Source organism: Dermacentor variabilis, chromosome 7, assembly GCF_050947875.1.
Source record: "Dermacentor variabilis isolate Ectoservices chromosome 7, ASM5094787v1, whole genome shotgun sequence".
Lineage (NCBI taxonomy): Eukaryota > Metazoa > Arthropoda > Arachnida > Ixodida > Ixodidae > Dermacentor > Dermacentor variabilis.
Genome location: NC_134574.1, coordinates 78,527,392 through 78,551,261, shown reverse-complemented (window position 1 = coordinate 78,551,261; position 23,870 = coordinate 78,527,392). Strand labels below are relative to the sequence as shown.

The following is a 23,870-nucleotide window of genomic DNA, read 5'->3' as shown; positions in this document are numbered from 1 at the left end:
TGCGATCCCGGCCGCGCGCGTTCGAATATCGGCGGGGGCGAAATGCAATAACACTGGGGTACCGCGCCACGATTGCGCGTTACAAGACTCCAGGTGATAAAAGCTACGACCTGCCTCATATACAGGTCGTGGTTATCATGGTCCTGACAAACGAACCCAGAGTTTAATTCAAATAAATTTTAGCTCTCACTGTGTTTCACCAATAGGTACGAATGATTTCATGCATCAAAGCAGACTTTCTTTACCCATATGTCTTTTTTTCCCTCCAAAGTGCACATTGTACATAGTGTAGTGTGCTATCAACGTTATTTTACTTCAGTAGGTTGTTTTTTATGTATGCTAATGAAGGTATATTATTCTATGCGAGCAGAATCGCCCGTTACTTTTTGTCGGCAAACCTTTGCCTGTATTGTTACGGTACTCGAGAGCACTCTCCCTGATCCTAAAAGATGGATTTCAGCGAGGGCCATACATGCTCGTGCTGGCACGCATTGCCAGAGAAGCGTTGAAACGCGACCTCGAAGGCACCCCTTTAAAGGATATATCAGAGCAGGCGCAGGTATCCGACAATGTTACATTGCACATTACGTGATGCGGGATCTTCATATATCAGCGTTTAAAGTCTCTTGGCAAGAATGTTGCGGCGTCTGTGCTGCACTAAACACGACGACGAGATAAATCGGCAGTTAAACAAGACAAAATAAGGAAGTCACAGGAGGGTCGTGTGCAAAGAATGTTCAGACTACCGTTCCCGTTCATCGGTGCTTTTGGCCCAAGCGTTCCTGACACCGGGAAAGTATGTCCGCCGGAATTCTGCTGTGATGACTAGGGAAGAAATTTCGCCAATACAATGATTTATGACTCTAAGGATCACGAAAGAATGCCAGAAGCACCACGGGCATCCTGCAACACTGTTGTCATAAATGAGAAAAACTATAACCGGTCACGAACCGCGTGGTTATCGCATGCTAGCATCAATAGCGATGTGATCTCTGCCCACGTGCGAATCGCCATGTGCGAGGGCTTGCCGCAAATAATAGCGTCGACGTTGTTGCCTCTGCAGACCTAAAATTGTTTAAATATTTCTTTGTATTTTCACAGTACTGCTATACCGAAATATATATGCACAAGCTCTCACGACGTTTTTGCATTTCTTGCATCTAGGCGTTCGTAGTAAGCAATTTCACAAAGAAGTCACAGTTGCAACCTTTAATATGCTCTTCACTGCTGTCCTTCCACATCGGAACGCCAGTTCTGATAGCCCTGTGCAAATGTACGCAAGGACTCCACTACGCAAACTATTCAATGTGTCTTTATGGTAGTCGTTCAGCTGAACCATTTCAACGTGTATGCACGCAATTTTATGCGCCCCTCTCCTTTGCACCCTTACCTTAATCCCCAAATCGTCAATGGCACTCAAGAGCGCCCTAGCGTACTGATACAAGACGCCGCCGTACAACATGGCCTTGGTGCCCTCCGCATAGTAGAGAGGCGGTGCCAGTGCTCCCAGGGAAATGGACAGACGGTTGAGTTGGTGTACGTAATCCACGTACGGTAGCTGAGTGTTGTCGCCGAGGAGCAGTTCCTCTGCGGCCGCCTCGGAGCCAAACAGCAGGCGTTGGCTGCGACGCGTCTCGATCCAGAACTTTGTAAACGATGGGGCATGGTTAGTGAAGTTTTTGTACACTTCCTCGAGTGCCTCCGGGGTCAGAAATCTGTCGGAAGGCCACACGACGGTGTGGACATTCTTCAGCTTTTCTACGGCAACTTGTTTGGTCGCATTGTGGAGCCACGAACCCCCCGTTTTCTCCACGGCAACCTGCGAAGGTTTATCACATGGAGTAAGTGAATGATTTAAAATCGGTGGCAAGCAGCTTCGTTCGAGAGCAACAATTTCTCGCGACCACCCTAGCAAGAGTTCGCGCAGCTTTTCTTAGAAATACCTGCATAGAATTTGTACATACCTCACGAAGTTTTATCACGTTTCTTGCGATGGAGACGACGAGCCATTATAAAAATGGATAAAACCAGCCCATACTTTGTTAAAAGCCTTCATAACTACTGCTTTGTCTTTCTATAGATATGGTATATTGTCTATAAAATCTATAGACCTGCTATGGGCAAAGTCTAAGCTGTTTTACTCGAATCCCAGTTAATAGACTATATCGCCAAAGTTTTGATGTGATTAATTTATTTTAGTAGATTTCCAGTCCAGACTGTTTATAAATAAAAGGCAAGTGTTAATTTCTTAATCAATTCCTTTTCTTAAACAAGTGTATTGATAAATGTCTATATTATTTAGTCTATATTCCTTGATTATGCGGAGAATATTGATAAAACTCGTTAAGACATCTACTTATTTTTGTGCCTTCTTGCGGCAACACGTGAATGCCTGTAGCGGCAACACGTGAATAACCTAAATAGTTCCAGACAATGTGAAAATATCATTGCTGCCTATAGATTGTCATAGACAAATGTAGTTAAGCTGAGTAGATGTCGGAGACAGTGGAATCAAAGCGGTGGTACTGGGTATACTCCGTAGGGTATTATAGCCCAAAAGAATACATGGCGAAGGTTACTCTATAGACTTTTTGTAGATTTTGTCTATACGTAGTGTAACCTGCGCAAATATAATAGCCAGTTTCGTCGACCCTTTTAAGCAACCTCTATAGCCATTTCCATTAAATAATGTTCATAATTACCGTTGCATGGCTTCTACAATAAAGTAAAGAAAAAAATAATCGATGGAGCAATGCGTGATTTAGAGTAAGGTGAGCTTAGATTCAGGCACACGTTAAAGAACCAACGGAGGTCATAACTAATCCGGAGACCCTCACTACGGCGTGTCTCATAGCCAGATCATGGTCGTGGGGAGCGTGGAACCCCAAAATTCAATAATAATACTTATGTGCGTCCCTCAAACTGCATATAATTTATACAGAACCAGAAGCAGTTTTGTCCTGTGCTGTTCCCGGACTCAAAGTCCGTTATTAAGGAAAATAACAAGACAGACAATTGTTTCCCTTCCATTATTATGAGCCAGCCTCTCATGTGGGAAAGTTTCTATTGTTCTAATTCATGGTGCGACCTCTTTTGTGTGATGCTATTGAATGTCTCTGGGAGTAATGGCATACGTATAACCTCCCCTACCTGCACGATACCTTCCAAGTGCTCGTTGATGTGCCGCCGCTCGTTTTTTGAGAAGTGGACTACGGTGGCCATAGCGGCGACAAGGAGCTTGTAGCTCGGCTCAACCTGACCAGCGCAGAAACGGGGCCGCTCTTTTTTTGCACGATGCTCACTGCCGTGGAAGACGAACAGAATGGCCCTGGGATTGGTCACTGGGGCATAAACCTGCACAAACAGCCACGACAGGTGGCGCAGCAGAGCCGTGGCGTCGACTTTCTTGATTAGGTTCAATGTATTTGTAAAGTGAGACAGGTCGCTCACAAGAACTAGGTCATCCATTGTGACTGGCGGATCGATTCCCATCCCAGCATTGAGCATGTTCACCAAGTGATTGCCAAAGGGAAACGGAGAAATGGAGTCAATGTCTCTCAAGGCGAACAGTTTCGGAATGCGTGCTTTGCAAGGGCACGACGGTACCAAGGTGTCAAAGACGTCTACAAGCATTTTGTATGTCTGTGAAATTTCCTCGACTTCGGGAGTGTCGTTCGTTTTCTGGGAAAATACTTGGTAAAGACCAATGAAGACATTATGGAATTGCGCCTCCGGTATCTGATTAATTGTAGCTTTCCAAAGCAGCATAAGCTCGTTGGGCTCAAAGAAGATCCGTCTTGGCGTTTTATTTGGAATGGTGGGAAGTATTTTCACGCTGAACCAGAGATGCACGTTCCAGTTAAAAGAGAGGTCGAAGAGGGTCTTCACCGGAAGAACTGGTTTGTCTGGCTCCTCGGGCCAAAAAATGCCGTGTGCGTGCATAAAGTCTTTCATGATGGCAACGTGTGATCCCGTATGCCGTATGCAGCTGTTGAACATGGCAATGACTTTCTTGCCCACGGGGAAGTGAATAACACCTTTCTTCAGTGTCACCGGAAGCTTGTACAGCCACGATAGGAACATATCAGAAAGCTGTGAGCGTGACAGCACGAACCCCTCGCGGGGCCTCCAGCGTCCACATACATGAGCACCAAAGTCGTCGCAAGGGTTGACATCTTTGTCGAGCTGATCCTCTATGCGATTCCTGCCAATGAAAACAAAGAGGCATTTAATTTGTGTAATACTTCTGACGAGTACAACTGCGTGAAAGTTAAATAATGTACAGTCACGGTTAGGCTTAAGGGCGAAATGTCTTCGCTTTGTTTCACTGTGTTTGTTATGCAGCAGTGGCCAAGTTCCAAACAGCTAGTAGATTTTTCCTAACCACCCTTCACCAAGAAAGCAACACTTTGAACTTTAGTATGTAAATGGTCGTGCTCTCGCGCCACGTGCACGTACAGTGAACAGCAATTAAACGTTTTCTGAAGAGAGAAACTGCGAAGAAAGCACGACGCTACCTTGGTGTTGACGCATGATCCTAGTTGTGAGACGTTGGTATCTATGTTCCTTGCCTCGCGTCTTCGTCAGGATGACTGATATTTAGCTATGTAAATGTCCTTATCACGCGTATAACTATCCTATATATATGGAAAGACTGGCAAATTGGTAAGCAGTGATAATGGCAACAGCTCGATAAAGAAAGGGACAGACGGTTGAAGGAACACAGGACGAGCGCTGACTGACAACTAAGTTTATTGATACACACACCAAGGAATAGACACACCAAGGAAGCGACGCAGGCAGTCACACAGCAAAGCGAAGGAGACAACCAGTACATGTGGTTACAGCCTATATATTATCACCATATCGATCTAAGTGCACTAATTACTGCTGAGAAAAAGCGATTGAAGGCTGGGTGGCTTTCCGCTCAATGTAGGCTGCCTGCACGACCAATCTAGTGGATACTTCAGTATGCTTGAACAAAATGGCTGTCTTAAGCAGTGGTTTAGTTGTCGGCAATGCGCAGACATGTAGTCATACTCCCTAAGTCTTACAAAGATACACCGGCCGGTTTGCCATATCTACACTCGCTCACTGAGAGCGCGATAGAGTAGACAATATTGGTTCTGCAGCCTACATATTTATTGACATGAGTCACTATTTACCTTCCAATAGAATTACGTGCTTCTCCAGTGGCACGCCTTTCGACCACCGGAGAAATAGCACTCAATTTACTGGGAGCAGAGAAAGACAACCTGCACCTAATAACGCCCTGCAACCTTCTTGCGGGCGTGAGACCAGCTGTGTGCGTAGATTGCAACTACCACATTATTATTCCTGCTTCTTCCGTCGGCCTCCTGCCTTTTCGAGTTTCTTACCCATTTAATCAACTTCTCAAAGCTGCCCCGTACTAAGCTACCCGGGTAGCCACCTTCCTCCAGCTTGATTACCTGACGGGCAAAGGCGTCACCCATAGTATGCACACATAATTTTACTAGGGCAGAACGAAGTCAGGAAATACAAATGGCGTTTTGAACTTTTATTATGGTATGACCTGGACTAAAGTTCAACAGGGGCTTGGCAGAGTGCGGTAAATATTCGCAGCCGACATGGTCGTCTAAAAAACATGGTCTAAGGTCTAGGAAATGTAGTTCATCATCTTTGGCTTGGTCCGAGGTGAACTTCATACCCTGACAAAGCTCCTTAAAAAGATCTAGTAATTCCTCGACCCTCCTGGTATCGTCGTCTCTGCGAATTAAAACCAGAAGGTCATCAACATATCTGAACGCCTTGATGGTTATCCCTAGAAAGGCGCCGGTTTAATGCTACATCCACCTATTCCAAGAAATGCTACTCAGAACGGGAGCGGCCCTGGATCTGACGCAAATACTCGCCCTCTCTATGAAAACCATGTCATTCAATCCAATCACAGTCGACCTTAGATCACACGACAAAAGTTCAAGGAACAAAGTTCAAGGAAACTTTCAACAGTCATACCACATTTGACAACGAACTGCATTTCATCGCTCTGTTTCGTAATGCATGCCTTGAAGCTGCGCAGTTAAAGCTCGCGAGGCAAAGACTAGAAAAGATGTGTGTCCACACTAAATGCGGCGCACCTTCCTGGATTATTCGACCAGAACACAGGACTAGAACACAGGACCAGCTCCAGTCCTGTGTTTTTTATTCGTACGTCGTTTTTTCCGTGCTGTGCATTATGAATATAAGTAGTGACTGCATCAATAGATTCAAGGTCGGTTGCACAAGCTGGGAAAAAAATATCTGTTGAGTTTCAGTGAGCCCTGCGGTATCTGGTATTCGTAAGCATGAAAACCATTGAGCCAAGTTGAGTCTGATTTTGGTAAGCTTAAAACCGAGTGAGCCTTAAGCTATAATTGGTGTGCGGGCCAGGGTCAATTCTGTTTACAATGGTGACCTTTGGTCGAAGACAATTATTGACAACTCCTCTTTCTGATTGTGCTGTGCGTATGCTCCAAGCTTTGTTGAAGGGAGCATAGACATTTTCGGTTTGGTTCAGCTACCAACTTGCTGGGGTGCAGACGCAGCATGGCTTCATATTGAATAACATAAATAGGAATTCCCAACTATGGGTTTTCAAGAAAGGAACGAACGAACTTTTGCTATTTCGTTTATAGCTCTAATCTTGGTAACGCATCTTCTGAATAATGAACGTGGTCGTAAATACAAACGTCTCGAGGCTCTTCTTGCATCTGTCAGAACAAGTCTTGTATCGCCGTACAGAGCAGAGAAAATTCGTTGACATTCATTCGCGACGGCAATGCTATCACTGCAAGAAGCCACACTGATGTTTTGAAGGCTTCGTATATTGCCTACCAGAGCCAACCTTTGCACCGACCTCCATGTTTGCTGTTATGCATGCTTTATGGCTCTTATAGTTTGGTGGCTCTTCTTATTGTTCTTTTTTTCTTTGCGGCTAAAGGTTGTATTATAGAGCCGTATGATTCAATGATATAACATAAATTTTTCGGGTCTTCTCAGGCATCGTCTCGCCCGTGTAACTCAGGTGGCATGAACAAGCTGAGAACTGAAAGCGTCTTGGTCGAAGTAATTCGGGGTGACATGTCATTGATATCATTTTGTCGCAAAAGGACAGTCTTGGCATAATAACAGCAATGAAAACTTGCTCAAATCGAGTTTTCCGTTCGTTCAGAACCTAAGCTACTCTCCCTTGACCGACAATAACTCAGACCTGAGAAGACCCTGTGAAAATTCATGACATTCAGTGAGCTAGTGCGGGAACTCTAAAACACATTCGCCATTCATCTTTAATTTTTGCTGGATTGTTTCTCGATTATCAAGGCTTTTATCACGGCAGAAGTAGTAGTTTGACTATTGCAGTAGTTCAAGTAAATATTACAGCCTAGCATAATATTGTATTTTGGTGTCACAAGCCGGCGCTTAGAAAGAAACTGGGTTGTGCGCTCTTAGGAAACCTTGAAAGCGTAAGCGTGCGCATGACGACTTCCTACGTGCTCTCGAAGAATGACGCCAGCTAGCTCCTTTTTGCAGCGTCACATCACTTATAAACGCAGGATAAAAACCAACTAGGAACACGATAGAATGCTGACTTTCGATTAACAGTTCTTTTGCGGGAAGCTCAGCAAAAAGGAAAGAAAGGGTGTGCCTCCTGATACGTGAATATGAAAGAACACTTTATAAGTTATTTGCTGGTATTTTTCAAGGTATCCTTAAAACAGCAAATGAATTGCCAAGACAAAGTGTTGTCAAGAATGATGCCATCTTTGTGGATGAGCATCATCTGGCGCTTTCTACAAACGCGAACAAGGTCTGCAAACTATGCCGATTCTTTGACACTGACACTGAAGCCGATAAAGAGCTGTACATTGGCGCCAGCATCGATGGCGTTGGAGCCGTTCTGGTGTAGTTTAAAATTGGAGATCCGCGCATTATTCCTATGCTAGCCACAGTCTTTTCCTTCACCTAAAAAAAATTATACAAGAGAGAATGGTAGTATTGGCCATGGCATAGGTCTCGTCATACTTGTAAAGACGTTCATTTCGAGTCGTCAACAAATATCTATGGTGGCTTCCAAATCTGAAGGATCTTTCCGGCCATTGAGCAGGATTTCTGATGCAGGTACTAGATGTCACTATTTTGCGCAAGTCCAGAAACAGATTGACCTCGACTGCCTTTCCTGCGCACACGTTGTGACCACTCCAAAATATCTTGAGAAGGACAGTAGACCGCCCTTACATATTCTTACCTCTGTCAACAGCAACACGACAACTTAGAGAGGTGAGAACTGACTGAATACATGGAAGGGCGCAGGGCGCAACCCCTGCCATCGTTCGCAGGCGATTTGTCGTTTGTTTTGCCTTCGTAACGACCTCCACTGCTAGCGGAACTTTCATCCCCCCCCCCCCCAAGAAAACAGTTTATTTGCTCCTTACTACGACTGTAGTTCCCGAAAATTTTTGACGGGCATGCCGCGACTAATAGTCTTCTAGAAATTTCGGTTTGATAAATATCTTGGCGTGGATCAAGCAAAGAATTTAGTAAAGCTTACTAAAACAATAAAGCAGAACGCCGAAACTAGCCGGAACTGCTAACGCTGCAAGTGTCAACCTGTGAGACCTACCGATTTCTTCCAATCTGTATGCTGCCCCCCCCCCCCATGCGCCATTAAAATAGTTTGGCATTAATTTACTCGGCCCCTTCCTCATTTATACAGCTGATAACAGCTGTACTGTTGTTGCAACTGACTACTCGGCAGGGTGCTGCGAAACCCAAGTGAAACCCAAGTGAAAACCAAGTGAAACCCAAGTCTTTCAGCTAGCTACTGCTTCCGAAATGGTTATCGAACACCACGCTAGTCACAGACCATTCGCAGCACAGCTGTTCCGAGATACCACAATTCAGTGGCAGCTCAAATGATAAATGATTCAGCGCAAAGTGTCCATTTGTCCTGCTTTGCGCTGCACCATTTAGAATTACGGAAAACCAACTAGTCCAAACCACCACCCTTCTAAGGTGCCTCAAACTTTGTGGTGCTCCCACATGTTCTCAGCCCAATTTTTAATTTCATTCTTTCGTTTGCTTAGCGCATTACTGAACATTTCGTACCTTAGCTTGTTATTGAACTTTGCCCTTGGCGCCATAACGATTAATCTTTTGTGGGAAGCAGATATGCCATGTTTTCTTAGCAGTAGAAGACGAGGACGAGGTTGATGATTACTGCTTCTGACAAGAAGACACTTAAAAGAAGTAGACACATTAAATACCATTTGCAAGATACTTACATCATTTCACCCTAATTTATTAAAAAAAAAGGGTTTCCTTCATCGCCCGATTAATGGCCTATACCCCAGAGTGTGATGCACGATTTCACTACAGAATAAGAAGACGGACAAGAAGAGTAAACAGATGTTCCCTCTCAGCTAATTTGCCTTATCCTATCACGACGGTATAAGTAACGGTTACAAGTGTATTTTCTTCTAATGTGCACTTGTTAATCAAAGGGGCATTCCAAGGTTGTCGCGCGAAATCACTATAGGTTCGGCACATGTTCAGCTAGGCATTCGAAAAACTGTTCTTACTGACACAGCCACATTGACATAGAAAGTGACAACAATGCGCTCAGAAACAAAACTATGGCCTCTGTCGTAGCTAGCTTCTTGAATTGAGGTTTCTTTAAGCACGCGTCGCTAGACTCACTCTGTGAAGTGCTTTCAATGTTGGCATTTATAAAAGACTCCGCATAACACCACAGGAGTGCTAAGAACTGCCAATATCGTGCACTAAATTCATTATATAAATCACATCAAAGTGTATGTCTGTCTCACCGATGGTGCTCGCAGTCGTTGGTTGAACAGATCCTCTGACGTTGTGCCTTAGGCGTCTTGTGCACAAAGAAGGCGGAGGCCAGAATGATCATGGCCAGCACTACGATCACCACCACCACTTTCATGACGAACGGCCACATCGAGTTTTTGAGAGCAGCCGCACGGGCAGGCCGATTCTGCGATAACAAAGCGCATGTTCAGCAACACGTGATATACGGCTAGTCAGGTACCAGACAAAACAAAAGGTACGACAGAACCCATCTCCTGTCGACGGTAATGCGATTAGCATTCAAACAACGTAGCGGCTCAGAGCATTGCTCATCTTACGCTTATTCAAAATCATTGGTGGTCATTGTGAAACTTCTGGTGCTTCGGCTACATGCGACATACAGAATCTTCGCTGTCGACCCACTTCGATATGACACTGGCTTGACATGGTCACCTGTGAGCATCATGGCGTGACGACAAAACAGTGACAATGATGGACTGACGAATAAGGAATGATGTCAAACAAAAGGACAAGGGCGGTATGACGACGACATGACCACAATGAAATTAGATTCCTAAATGATGACGGTGCTATAACAATGACATCGTGACAACGACGGCAAGAGAAGAATGGAATGTTGATGGTGGCGTTACCACGACTGTATGAGACGACAACCGGATGAAGAAGGCGGAATGACGTCAGTGACACGACTGCGACCACATGTACAACGACGACGGTGTTAAAATCGATGCGTGACATGCATGACAGTGAATATCGTCGCCATGAGCAGCACCCTATTTTTATGTCCAATGCAGTACGAACGCTCCTCTCAATGATCTCCAATTACCCCTGTCTTGCGCTTGTGACTTCCTACAATTGCCTGCAAATTTACTCATTGGATCATCCCACCCAGTTTTCTGCTGTCCTTGGCTGCGCTTCTCTTCCCTCGGCACCCATTCCGTAACTCTAATGGTCACCCGGTTATTTACCCGGCGCATTGCATGGGCAGCCCAGCTACACTTCCTTATCTTAATTTCAACAGAATATGGGCTATCCCCGTTTGCTGTCTGACCCACACCTCTGGTTTCATGTCTTTTAATGTTACGCGTAACATTTTTCGTTCCGTCGCTCTTTACGCGGTCCTTAACTTGTTCTCAAGCTTTTTTTTTGTTAACTTCGAAGTTTCTGGCCCGTATGTTAGCAACGGTAGAACACAAAGATTGTACGCTTTTCTTTTCAATGACAGCGGTAATCTCCCATTCAGGATTTCATAATGCCTGTAGTGTACACTCCTGCCCATTTCTGTTCTGTTAATTTCATTCGCATGATCAGGGTCTGCTGTGACTAATTGATCTAGCTAAACGTACTCCTGTACATATTCTAGAGGGCGACTGGCAATCCTGAATTATTGTTCCCTTGCTAGGCTACGGAACATCATTGTTGCCTTCTGCGTACTAATCTTCAACCCCACTCCCACACTTTCTCGGTTAAGTTCCTCAATCATTTGTTGTAATTCCTTCCTTGTGGCGCTGAACCGCACAATGTCATCTGAAAACTGAAGGATTGTGAGATATTTGCCGTTGGTACTCACCCCTAAGGCTTCCCAGTATGACAGCTTGAATACTTCTAAGAATACAGTGAATAGCATGGCGGAGATGGTGCATTCTTGCCTGATGCCTTTCTTGATAGATAACTTTATGCTTTTTTGCGGAGAACCAAGGTAACTGTGTGATTGTGTGATTTTTCTAAATATTTCGCTGGATAATCGCACATGCCTCCTGTAGTTTTCCACTACGCAATGACGCTGTGAATGCTGGCACCTCTGCTGAATCAAATGCCTTTTCAAAATCTATGAAAGGCTTATAGAGAGGTTTATCGTACGCCGCAGATTTCTCCATTACCAGATTGATGACATGGACGCGAACCATTGGAGAATATCCCTTCCTGAAGACAGCCTGCTGATAGAACTCAAGCTTTGCTCTGATTCTGTTGGAAATGATCTTGGTGAGTATTTTCAGCGATATACAGTGTAGCGACGACATGATTGTGATGGAATGATGACAGCATGAACGATAGCATGAACGACAGCATCAGCGGAAGGATGGCGAAAATATTGCCACATGGTGTGGCACAGCAATGGGACTGAAGAAGAGGAGAAGGAGGTTCCTCTCGACATCGAGCGTCGCCACTTACGTTTTCGTAAAATGCAAACGCCTGGATCTTGATTCAGCGTGCAGACTACAGCAGGGTATACGCGACAATTTGGTGGAGCTTGCTAGGTACACTCAACTTATGGAGGAGACCCCACTGGGCAGCAATAACCTCGCCCACCAATTGGAGTTGACTCCAGCTCCCCGCAAAAGCCGGCGAATCCGAGGCCTCGCCCCAGAATTTGGAAACCTCAAGGAAAAAGTGATGACGGCGACCGCTGCGACTACTACGGAAAGGGTGACACCAACTTACCTAGCGCTGCTGAACCCCCAAGTACCGGCGGCTTTTCATGGCGACACATGTGAAGACGTGGAAGACTGGCTTGCGGAGTTCGAGCGCGTGGCTGGGTTTAACGAGTGGGACAACAACGCCAAACTCAGGAACGTCTACTTCAGCCTCCAAGATGGTGCTCACACGTGGTTTATGAACCGCGATAGTGCCCTGTCATGCTGGCTTGAGTTCCAGCGCAAGCTACTGGAGATTTACTCCAGCCCCGATCGCCGGGAAAAAGTGGAGCGAGCCCTTCAGTCATGTTCAAAAGCCCAACGCGAGCGTCACGATGTACGTGGAAGACATGACGCGTCTCTTTCAGCGTGCCGATCCGAGCATGTCAGAAGAGAAGGAGGTACATAATTTGATGAGAGGCGTAAAGGAACAGCTCTTTGGCGGTCTTATTCGGAATACGCCCAAGAATGTTGCGGAGTTCCTCACCGAAGCCACCGCGGTAAAGAAGACGCTTGAGCAACGGTCGAACATGGAAAACCGACAAGTAAATGCTGCCTGCACTCCGGATAAGCCGGTAGGCTTCGGGTGCGACGTCACCTTGCTTTACGAGCTGATTCGCTCAGTGGTTCGCGACGAGCTGCAAAAGCACTACGGTACGTCGCCACCTCCAGTCAGCGCCTTGCCAGCGTCCTACACTACGCAGTACAGAAGGCACCGCAGGCATCTCTTTCCAGCAGTGAAGCACCACCTCTGCCAAGCGAGTCCAGGCGCAAGACTTGCGCAAAAACATTACTGAGCCTCGCCAAAGCTTTCGTACCTACTTATGTTGCGTCGCCAGTCGCGTTGCAATCGGCGCAAGCCGCTCCGACAACTTCACTACCGTACTTCGACGACCGCCGAACACACCCGAGCAAATCGGAGGTTTGGCGAGAACCCGATCGACGACCGCTGTGCTACCACTGCGGCGAAGCTGGTCATGTGTATCGGGAGTGCCCCTACCGACGACTCGGACTGCGCGGTTTTTATATCGATTCGCCTCGACCTGGGTCCGGCCAAAGGCCTCCCGACTTCGCAGAATTCTTCGAACAGCAGCGCAGGCCCGGCACATCACAGCGGCAGTCACGCTCACTCTCACCGCGGCGATGTTTCCCCGCTCGTGATACCGACGCAAGGGCGCAAGGGCGATCACCAAGTCCACGCCGGAAAAACTTACGTCAGTGACCTTCGGAGGCGGGGCCGCTGTTAAGCGACGCGCTGAAGACCTCGTATCGTGCCGACCGCAGAACAACGAAAACACGATGACGCCAGAACCAGTTTCCGCGAACAAGATTTCACTAGACATACCTGTGTTGATCGACGGCAGAAAAATGAGTGCACTTGTAGATACCGGCGCCGATTACTCTATTCTTAGCAGGAAACTGGCGAGCGTTTTGAAAAAAAGTTACGTTGCCCTGGAATGGGGCACCAGTTCGTACGGCAGGTGGCCACGTCGTCACACCGCTTGGCTTATGCACGGCCAGAGTAGAAATTCGCGGTGCTGCTTTTGTCGCCACTTGTCTAGTTCTATGCGAGTGTTCCCGCGATTTAATTCTAGGGATGGACTTTCTCCGTGAATGTGGCACCATTATTGACCTCCGCGATCTCTGCATCACTTTCTAGACACAAAGGGCAACAACAAAGACCGACGCCATTGGACACAGATCCGCGCTTCGGATGAGAGCATCACGATACCTCCGCGTGCGAGTGTTATGGTTCCGGTCAAGTCTGACGAGCCACAAGACGGTGTACCCATTGTAGAAGGCAACATTTTCTTGTTGCTGACCAAAGGTATTTGTAGTGCGAAGACTTGTGGAACTTCGTGATAGCCAGGCAGTGGCCCTCGTTACCAACTTTACCTTTGAGCATCGGCACATTTTTCGTGGCACTGCCGTTGCCTACGCCGAACCATCAACGGACATCGTCGAGTGCTTTGCTTCTGACAGGGACACAGACGACGATTCGCTCAGAGACATCGATGTAAACTCCGAGTTTACGGATGACCGAAAGAGCGCACTGCAGAAACTCTTGAACGCATTCCGCGCGTGCTTCGCTCGGTCTACTAAGGTGGGCCAAACGCCACTCACGAAGCACCGAATAACGACATCCGCCGATGCACGCCCCATCACACAACAGCCTTATCGTGCCTCGCCGAAAGAACGTGAGGCAATTGAAATCCAAATCAAGGAGGTGCTAGATGATGGTGTCATTCAGCCTTCACACAGTCCGTGGTCCTCCCCGGTCGTACTGGTCAAGAAAAAAGACGGAACGCTTCGTTTCTGTGTTGATTATCGACGCCTCAACGATGTTAGCAAGAAGGACGTCTACATACTACCATGTATCGATGACTCTTAAGGCAGGTTGCGGCGAGCTAAGTATTTTTCGTCTCTCGATATAAAGAGCGGGTACTGACAGATTGAGGTAGGTGAACGAGACCGCGAAAAAACTGCTTTCGTCACTCCAGATGGCCTTTACAAATTCAGAGTACTTCCTTTCGGTCTCTGTTCGGCACCAGCACCTTTCCAGTGAATGATGGACACCGTTCTCGCTGATCTGAAGTTGCAAAGCTGCCTCGTCTACTTTGACGACATGGTTGTTCTTTCGGCGACAATTGACGACCAGCGTGAACGATTGTGGCAAGTTCTCGAAGCCATCCGATCGGCTAACCTCACCATTAAGCCTCAGAAGTGTCATATCGGCTACAAGGAGCTCATGTTTCTGGGACACCCACCTGGGAAACCTTTCGACCAGGTCGGCATTGATCTTCTGGGCCTGTTTCCATTGTCATCTTCTGGCAACGGGTGGATAATCGTCGCCACAGTCTATTTAACGCGGTATGCTGAGACAAAGGCGCTGCCTCGAGGCACAGCTTCCGTGGTTGCGCAGTTTTTCATACAGAGCATCGTCCTGCGGCATGGCGCCCCATCACACGTCATCGCCGACCGGGGCAAAGCCTTTACAGTACAGCTCATTGAAGACATTTTTGAACTCAGCTGCACGACCCATCGAAGGACAACTGCCTATCACCCGCAGACAAACGGCTTGACCGAACGACTGAACAAAACGATAACTGACATGCTCTCTATGTACGTAGACGTACATCACAAGACGTGGGACGAGATACTCCCTTACGTAACGTTTGCCTACAACACTGCTACGCAAGAAACAACACGCGTCACGTTGTTTTATTTCGTCTACGGCCGTGAAGTGCAGACTATGTTAGAAGCAATGCTGCCGTGTGACAACATCGATCATCCCGACTTCGCCCAATATGCCGAACGTTTCATGCAACGGGCGGAAGAAGCCCGCCAGCTTGCCCGAGTGCCCATAAAGAAACAACAGAGCATCGATGCGCACCGTTACGATCTCCGCCATCGACAAGTCGAGTTCTAACCTGGTGATCAAGTTTTCGTCTGGACGCCCGTGCGCCGAAAAGGATTATCCGAGAAGCATTTGAGTCGCTACTGCGGACCTTACAGAGTGCTGCAGTGAATTAGTGACGTGCATTACGAAATCCTTCCTGACGGAAGCCAGCCTCCCCGACGTCGACAACCGCAATTTGAGATTGTGCACGTTGTGCAGTTGAAGCCGTACTGTAGCCCCTAATATTCGACGTTTTCAGCTGCTCAGGTTAGTTTTTGTTGTTGCCCGTCCCTCAGTGCATTGTGACTATATCACACACCACAGTGATTGTGACTACAGCCTATGTGTTCATCCTAGGCCATCTCGGCGCTCTCACGTCAAGCCTATGTATGTTTTCCTTCTTTTTTTTTTTGAAGAGGGGCTAATGCCACATGGTTTGGCACAGCAAGGGGACTGAAGAGGAGGAGAACGAGGTTCGTCTCGGCATCGCGCGCCGCCGCTTACGTTTTCGTAAAGTGCAAACGCCTGGATCTTCATTCAGCGCGTATACTACAGCAGGGTATACGCGACAATATGACGACAGTGGCCGACCAAGCTGTATGACGACGACGGCATGACTACAGTGAGATGACGTTTCTGAAGTTATCACGATGGTAGAACGATAACATAAGGATGACAGCATGACGACCATCGTATGACGACCACTGTTTGACGGTAGTGGTGTGACAACAACGGCATAAGGATAGTTGCATAACGAAGTTGCAATGATGTCGATGGAACGACCAGGAGTATCACGACAATGGTTTTAAACAAACGAATGGCGAGAACTCTATGATGACGACGGCATGACAACCCTATGAGGACAACGAGAGCAAGACGACCGTACGACGACGATGGTGTGACGAAGACGGCATGACGAGAGTCAATGGACGAAGCTAGAGTGACGACGCTGCAGCGTCGACGGGTGAAACAAACAACTTCAAGAGGCTGGCACAAAGGTCACCATTCAGTGAGTGCCGTCTCACATCGTAATTCCAGGCATTGAGAGAGCTGACAGTCGAACTAGCTTTGGGCATTTGCCTGTAATTACTCTACCTGACGACCATGAAGAGCTTAACGGGTTGGTTAACTGCAATTTAGCCTCCCCTGCTCCGGCCCGGTCAGCAGAGACTGCACTGGTTGTAAGAGGTTTAAACCGCCCGGAAAGTGCCACATTGTTTTGCCTGCGCACCAACAGTGCTGGCACAGCCAGCTGGATACATAAAACAAGGCATTTTCCGCCGTCAACTTGTACTCAATGCCGCGTTAAAGCCAAACAGTCACATGTGTTCTGGGAGGGCTCCAAAGACAACGACTAGCCAAAAATCCGAGGACACCTAGGCACTTCTTATGAGTTGTGAATGCGAAAAAGTACCAACCCTTCCCATACTGGAAAATGGAGGTAAGCGATGTTTGTCCTGCGTGCAGCCGACCTTCGTCACGGTTAAGTAACCCATAGGTAACTGTGCCGAATTGCCTCGGCCTCCCGCTCCCTCAGCTCGGGATCTTCTCGTTTCGGTCGGATTGCTTACGCTCGGGTGGCTCTAACGGCTGGATCGGCGCGTCGACGGCGAGCCCTTTCACGGGCGAGTTCTCGCCGCGGCTCGTCGAACGCTGAACTCGGGGGTTACGGACAACGCGTGGCCGTCCCATCTGCTTTCCGAGCCTGAACTAAACAGAAACCAGACCGGTGCCACGCGCGCGAGACCCTTTCCTGCCCTTTCCCTCCCCGGTTGAAGTGAAACGGCTGATTGGTCGCATGCGTGACATGAGCGCGCGCCTATGCAGCTGCAAACCTGGCTAATAATTCACGTTCCGGTTTCGGCACAGTTACTCATCAAACCGCCCTTTCCCGCATCTTGTCTGCTCAGGAGCAGCTGGGTTTTTGCGCGACCACGCCAACGTCACTTGTGAGCCAATACAAGCCTCGCTTGAAATTTTATTGTCCGACTGAGCGCCGCTGAGTGGTCCTCGGAATTTTGCGCTGCGAGTAATGTGCCATAGCAGTACGTGCTGCTCGAGCCAACGAGCAGCAACCTGCGGTGCAAACTTCGCATGCTACCAAAGTCCTAGCAGCATACAGCGGCGAGAAAAGCCGACAGGCGCTGCGCTGCAGCTAAGTCCAATGGGGGCTGAGAGAGAGGAACGGGGCGAGCCCGCTTCCGAGAGAGAGGGTGTCGTGGCGCAGGGGAAGAGACCCTCTACCCTCACGCGATAGTGAAATTAGCGACAGCTGGCGGGGACAAGGTACGTCCTCCCTTGCGGAAATAAGCGCGCGCAAGACGGCACGCTGAAAACGCGAGCCACGAAAGGCACTTTCGCGGCAAGAATTCGCTAGTATAGCAGCTTGGGCTTGTTGGTGCGCAAGGCGGCGCGCTTATTCCCGCAAGTGAGGACGTACCTACCTGCCGCCTGCTTTGCTCCGACGAGGCGCGCTCGTGATGTGGCGGCGCAGCCAATGTGAATTTACGTGCGTTTCGCTGCTACAGACTAGAGATCGACGCCGGCTTTTTCGATAGATGGGCCATTTGACGCCTTCGCTTCTAAGCTACAAAGAAACGCCTTTGTGCCTTAGGACTGCGGCTCCCGGATGCACATAAGATTCTCTTTACGTGAGGTAACAGGTGCTCTGCTCTTCGGTTCATAGTCCTGGATTTTCGGAAATCGGTCAGATTTCTTGGCGTGTTGCCGTTTTTTGAGTGACTATCATGCGACGGTGTCAAACTATAATGATTGATTTTTTGTTTCCTCTGTAATTTTTTTACCGGCTCTTTTTGTTTTTTTTAGCATTTTTTGTAAGGTGCACTAGTGCTACCCCCTCTGCTCTTTGTAGATACTGCTGCCGTATCTCATCGCTTTGGTAATAAACAAAATCACAACCGAATAAATGAGTGTTTAAGTGCATGCCAGCGAAAACTAGCGCTTTGAAACAGCAAAAATCACATGTCTGGGTTATGCTTTTGTGCGTTAAGGAGCTCCTAAAAAGCCGGCAAATCACTTTGCGTTATACGTTTCAAAGCATTGCATGTCGAGTCATATATGTTACGCCTTATGTTTAGTTCTCAAAGGAACTAATTACGAATAGCCTGCTTAATTATGTCATGTAACGTATAAAACGAAACTAATTTTCAATAAGTTTTCACTACTTGAAATGACAAAATATACTTGCTGACAGCTTTTATTTACTGTGAAGCAAGTGTCACAGGGGTGCAGCGCCTGTATATCAATTAGTACGCAATGTAGTCCAGGCAAGTTTGACATCGGTTTCGTTTTGGATTTCTCCTACCTTGCATAGCTCCTCTCCTTTTTACTTTAGTGGATGCATACAGTGAACTATATAGGCGCGAACTACTAAAGATAATCGACTTTTATAAGCATCTCGTGAATACTGAGTTCTGAACAGCAAGCAACGCAGCCTGCGCCGCAGCCACGAAGTGGCCGCATACGACCTATATGACACCGATGACTTCATTATGCAAAAAGGTAACCGATGACATTGGTTTTTTGCCGACACATTGCTCAAGCGTAGAATAGGAACGAATACTTCAAGGATAAGCGTAATACACGATTTCGCCACCGAGAACGGCATGAAATGCGCACCTTACAATTCAGGCTGAATTACAGTGCACGGCAATTATTAGAAGTAGGAAAGCTGAATTGAAGCTTGGAGATTCCACGCTTAAAAATCCCAAGAAGTGACGATTTTAAGGTTGCAGGTACAACACAATATAAGAGCAGACCAAACCCTAAACACTCTAAAGACTTCGGTCAAACAAATCGCAAGAATGATAGGAAGAGTTGCGCGGAACAGAAGAGGACTAAACGAATCAAACGCAATAAGACTTGTACAAGCTTTTGCAATAACCAGAGTTACCTAAAGCATCCCTTATCAAGAACTTAACCGTAATCAGACAGAGCAGGCAGACGTCCTAATATGCACGGCGCATAAGGCTGCCCTCGATATACATTTTCGGTCTCCCGCGGAGAGACTCGACGCTTTCGGGATGCACTACACTTTTGAAGAACACAAAGCAATGTTAATGGTTACACATCGAGAACGCCTAAATATGCCACAGGCGGGTAGGACGGTCTTATAGGAGCTGGAATACCCGATCAAACCGCAATACTGCAGGAACGAAAGGAAGCCATACCGAGGGAGATGCGAGAAAATCTCAAAACCTTCCCCATCTTCCAAAAAATCAACCCATGATTTCATCAATGCAGGCGTAAAGCCCCAGCCCAACAATTAGTAAGAAAAAACGATTCGCAATAACTCCGACATGCAGCGCGGGACATCCCGGAACATATCATGGTTGCTTGGGGAAGCGTATAGTAGGCCTGGGCCAACACAAATGTAGGTGTTGGCCAAGATGAAGTTTGGGGGTGGGCCAACAAATTTGTGGGTGAGCCAACTTGTAATTTAGTGGTGCGGAAACTGAACTATGTGGGTGGGACAACTTTGAAGTTTGGTAGTTGGCGAACTGAAATTTGGGGTGGGCCAAATATACTTGGGGGTGGGCTAACTTGAAATTTAGGGGTGGCCAAACCTATATTTGGAGGTCGGTCAGATTGAAATTTGGGTGTTGGCCAAATTAAACTTGTGGTGAGCACACTGAAATAGGGTGTATGCTTTCGCATACTCAGACAACTCCAGTGGGGCTTCTGCATACCTTTTTCTAGGCGGGCAGCGTACTCTCACGCTATTAGTAGTGCGATGCGCTATAAGTCTTCGTTTGTAGTTATCCCTCCACAAGCAGCGCGGGGCCGGCCTTATCACTAAATCCTGTGGTTTTGTTACATTAAGCCCCGAATAGGCATGCCAGCGGTGTTTAATGGCTCACTTTGGCTCCAATGCATACCACACTGCGACATTGTCGAAAGTGTACTTGCGCGTCTTTTGTCTGCATTAAGTTTTCGAGTCCTTCAAGCCGTAAAAATAGCTTCGCGGAAAAGCACAGCTGCAAGGCACACCCAGCGTGCACCCAGCGATTCCATGCCGCTTACAGCGCAAGTAACTAAAGCTTGCGTGAGACTAGAAAACTCGCTCTTTACTATCCTGCCTGCTGTACGCGTTCAGCAGTGCGACTCACCTCGGAAGATGATGGATCAGCGCGAACGTCGAGCAACGTGGCGAAGGGATTCAGCGAATCCTGCCGAGTGGCTTTCTTCTGCGGAGAAATGGCCAGTGTCACAAGTGCCTTGTAGATATCGCCGACTTTGGAATGCGCCTGCTTCTGTGGTCGTGGCTGCCCTGGAGCAGCAGCCAACGCATAGTCTGTAAGCGCCTTAGAACTCGTCGTTGGCGCTGGTCCCACTTCATCCGGCTTTCGTTGAATGTCGGGGGCCGCCGCTCCTTTATATTCCACCGTGCAGGATGGTACGTCCGGTTGGCCCGCTGTCTTGGCCTCCTCAGGCTGAAAAGCGAATTTGTTCGAATATCATCAGTAACGCACGAATAGTAGCAAACGAGGAAATGATACCATATTGCGGAGGGATGCAGGTGAAAAGAAAGCATTAGCTTCTTGCGCATGCTACACCTAACGCTGATGTAGCGGTCGATGTTTTTTAACAAGAGCAGCTATAATAATAATAATAATAATAATAATAATAATAATAATAATAATAATAATAATAATAATAATAATAATAATAATAATGTTAATAATAAGGAGTTCATTGCTGTGAGAATTTGGTTCGACATGGACGATAATTTTCGCAACGCTTACACTACAGTCGGCATTATAGCGCTACCCATAGCGTTATTAGGGAAAGCCTTTATTAGGCGAGTACGGCTTACTGACCACGATGACTGGGGTCGTCACCTGGCCTGTCGCCACGTTGGTCACTGAGGCTGGCCTCACGGAAGGCCACGGTATTGAGGGAACCCCGCCCTGCGGCGGTACTTGCAGGGCTTTGTTCTGCTTGTGATGGTGGCCTGTTATCTTGCGGCTAGTGATGGGCCGAATTTTCTCTGGAGCTGTGTTCTTGGAGCTTGCCGTGTAGCCCACAGTGGCCGTGGGGTTGACCGCTGAGGTGGGCAGGTTGTCCTCCTGTCGTGGGCGAGCAGCGACAGCGGGGTTGCTCAGCTGGGTGCCCTCGGTACTCTTCTTCATTGAAGACGACATAAGGCTGTTGAACTCCAAAAAATAGCGGAAGAAAAGCAGGAGCAGCTGAAAAGCGCTGGTGACTGCGCGATCAGACGTTTTCTTCTTCTGCGCGTGCCTTGCGAGAACGCTACCTCACGCTTAAGCAGAGCTGCACGCGATGGCGGTAGCGACGCATAAAAAATAACATTATGGTAGAACTCATGTCACGATGTCTGTCGACGGTAATGCGATTAGCATTCAAGCATTGAAACAACACCCTTTATTATTGAAGTCAGGTTTACTTAACATATGAAGTGATCCTTCTCAGGTTTCGGTTGATTCGGATATACAGGGTGTTTCACGTAACTTGGGCCAAACCTTAAAAATATGCAAATGTCACGTAGCCGTATCGAACCAAGGTTATGTTGCTTGCCGTCGCTTGGAGATACTCAGATTATTGTTTGCATTCCATCTAATTAGATAATGAGCCTTAATTAATTATTGACTTCTCAAATATTATAGTTCGATTAAAAATGCCACAGTGAAAATTGTAGAGCAACATGAAAAGGTCCCGGTACAGCTAACTGTTGCTCACTACGTGCTACATAAAAGTGTTTCTTCGAGCGGGTAAGAAGCCTGCGAATACACGCAGGATTGTTGTTGTTACCTCAAAACATGGCTCGTTCCCTCGGAGAATTGCCGCCCGTGTATTTGCAGGCTTCTTTCTCGCTCGAGAAAAAAACTTTTCTGTAGCACGTATTGAGCCACAGAAAGCTGTATCGGGATATTTTCCTTGTGCTCAATAATTTTCTCATCACTTTTCATGTCATTGTCATAATTAAGATGGTATTTAATTATTTAAGACTGACTACGTAGTTCGGCGGAACTGGATTGGAAAACTTTATTATGGTTCTGCAGTACGCGCGCAGTGCGTAGTTGGCGTGTCCCACGTAGGGACCGACAGGGAATGCCTGGCGACCGCTTCGCAGGCCATTTGGACGGCACATTGCTGGTCCGCGAGGAGTGAGCTTCTGAGGGTCTTCTCCCACTTATCCGAGGTATAGCCGGGAAGAGCATTTCTACACTCCCAGAGCATGTGTGCGAGTGTCACCGTGTCTCCGCATGTAGGGCACGTGTCGCTGGAATACGCGGCGGGATAGAAAACGTGTAATTAGGCAGGGTTTGGGTGCATATGCGTTCTGTAGCAAGCGTGAGGGTAGCGCCTGCGTGCCTGTTAAATTTGGGGAGTAGTGGCGGAAAGATGCGGCGCTCCAGAGGTAGAAATGTTTTGTAATTTCACTGTACGTAATGAGTGCCTCCCGATTGTCCTCAAGCTCGACGAGATGGGGTTGCCCGGGGACAGCGCTGTCGGTAAGCGCACACGATGCATCGTGGGCGATCATGTTGAGGTTGGGCGGGGCGTCCGGGACCTGACCGAGATGGGCAGGGAACCAGATGACAGTGTGGTGCTTGAGGGTGCTCAGATCCGCGCTACGGAGGTTGTGTGACGCCTGGTCGGAGACGACGCCACGTTCGAAGGTTTTAATGGCCTTTCTGGAGTCGCTGTAGATAACTTACCGTTTGCCGTCGAGCACGGCCAGAGCTACGGCTACTTGCTCCGCCACCTTGTGGTCTCGTGTGAGCACCGTAGCTGAGCTGAGGGTCCGCTGGGTGGATGAGACCGCGACCGCGCCGAAGGCGGCGGCGTCCACAAACGTGACGTCGTCCGCTTTCATGTCTATGCGCTGGAGAAGGGCGGTCGCCCGGGCAAGGTGGCTGCCTCTGTTGTGGTCAGGGTGTACGTTTCGCGGAATAGGAGCCATCGTGATGAAGTCTTGGATCTCGCGGGGAACCGGCGTCAACTTCGAGGTATCCCTGATAGTCTAGGAGAAAAAGGCGAGCTCGCGCACAATGTGGCGGCCTGCCTTGGTGGTTGTGAGTCGGGTCACCTGCGTTCGCTCCTGAGCCTCGGCAATCTCTTCTAGGCTCTTGTGCACGCCAAGCTCGAAGTGTTTCTGTGTGGTAGTCGAGATCGGAAGGCCGAGGGCCTGTTTTACAACCCTTCGAATGAGGGCA

General features: G+C 47.8%; 1 protein-coding gene across 1 annotated transcript in view; it reads right to left on the bottom strand.

Annotated features, from left to right (window-relative positions):
* Positions 1–23,530, bottom strand: part of LOC142588711 (endothelin-converting enzyme 2-like) — a 32,286-nt gene extending 8,756 nt beyond the window's left edge. Inside the window, exons 1-6 of the mRNA XM_075700527.1 lie at positions 23,373–23,530; positions 21,510–21,837; positions 20,799–21,122; positions 9,846–10,021; positions 3,151–4,204; positions 1,391–1,819 (exon numbers count right to left, since the gene is read on the bottom strand). Of these exons, the coding sequence (XP_075556642.1) occupies positions 1,391–1,819; positions 3,151–4,204; positions 9,846–10,021; positions 20,799–21,122; positions 21,510–21,837; positions 23,373–23,530 (2,469 nt within the window). The remainder of the gene's footprint in view (positions 1–1,390; positions 1,820–3,150; positions 4,205–9,845; positions 10,022–20,798; positions 21,123–21,509; positions 21,838–23,372) is intronic.
* Positions 23,531–23,870: the final 340 nt, after the last annotated feature.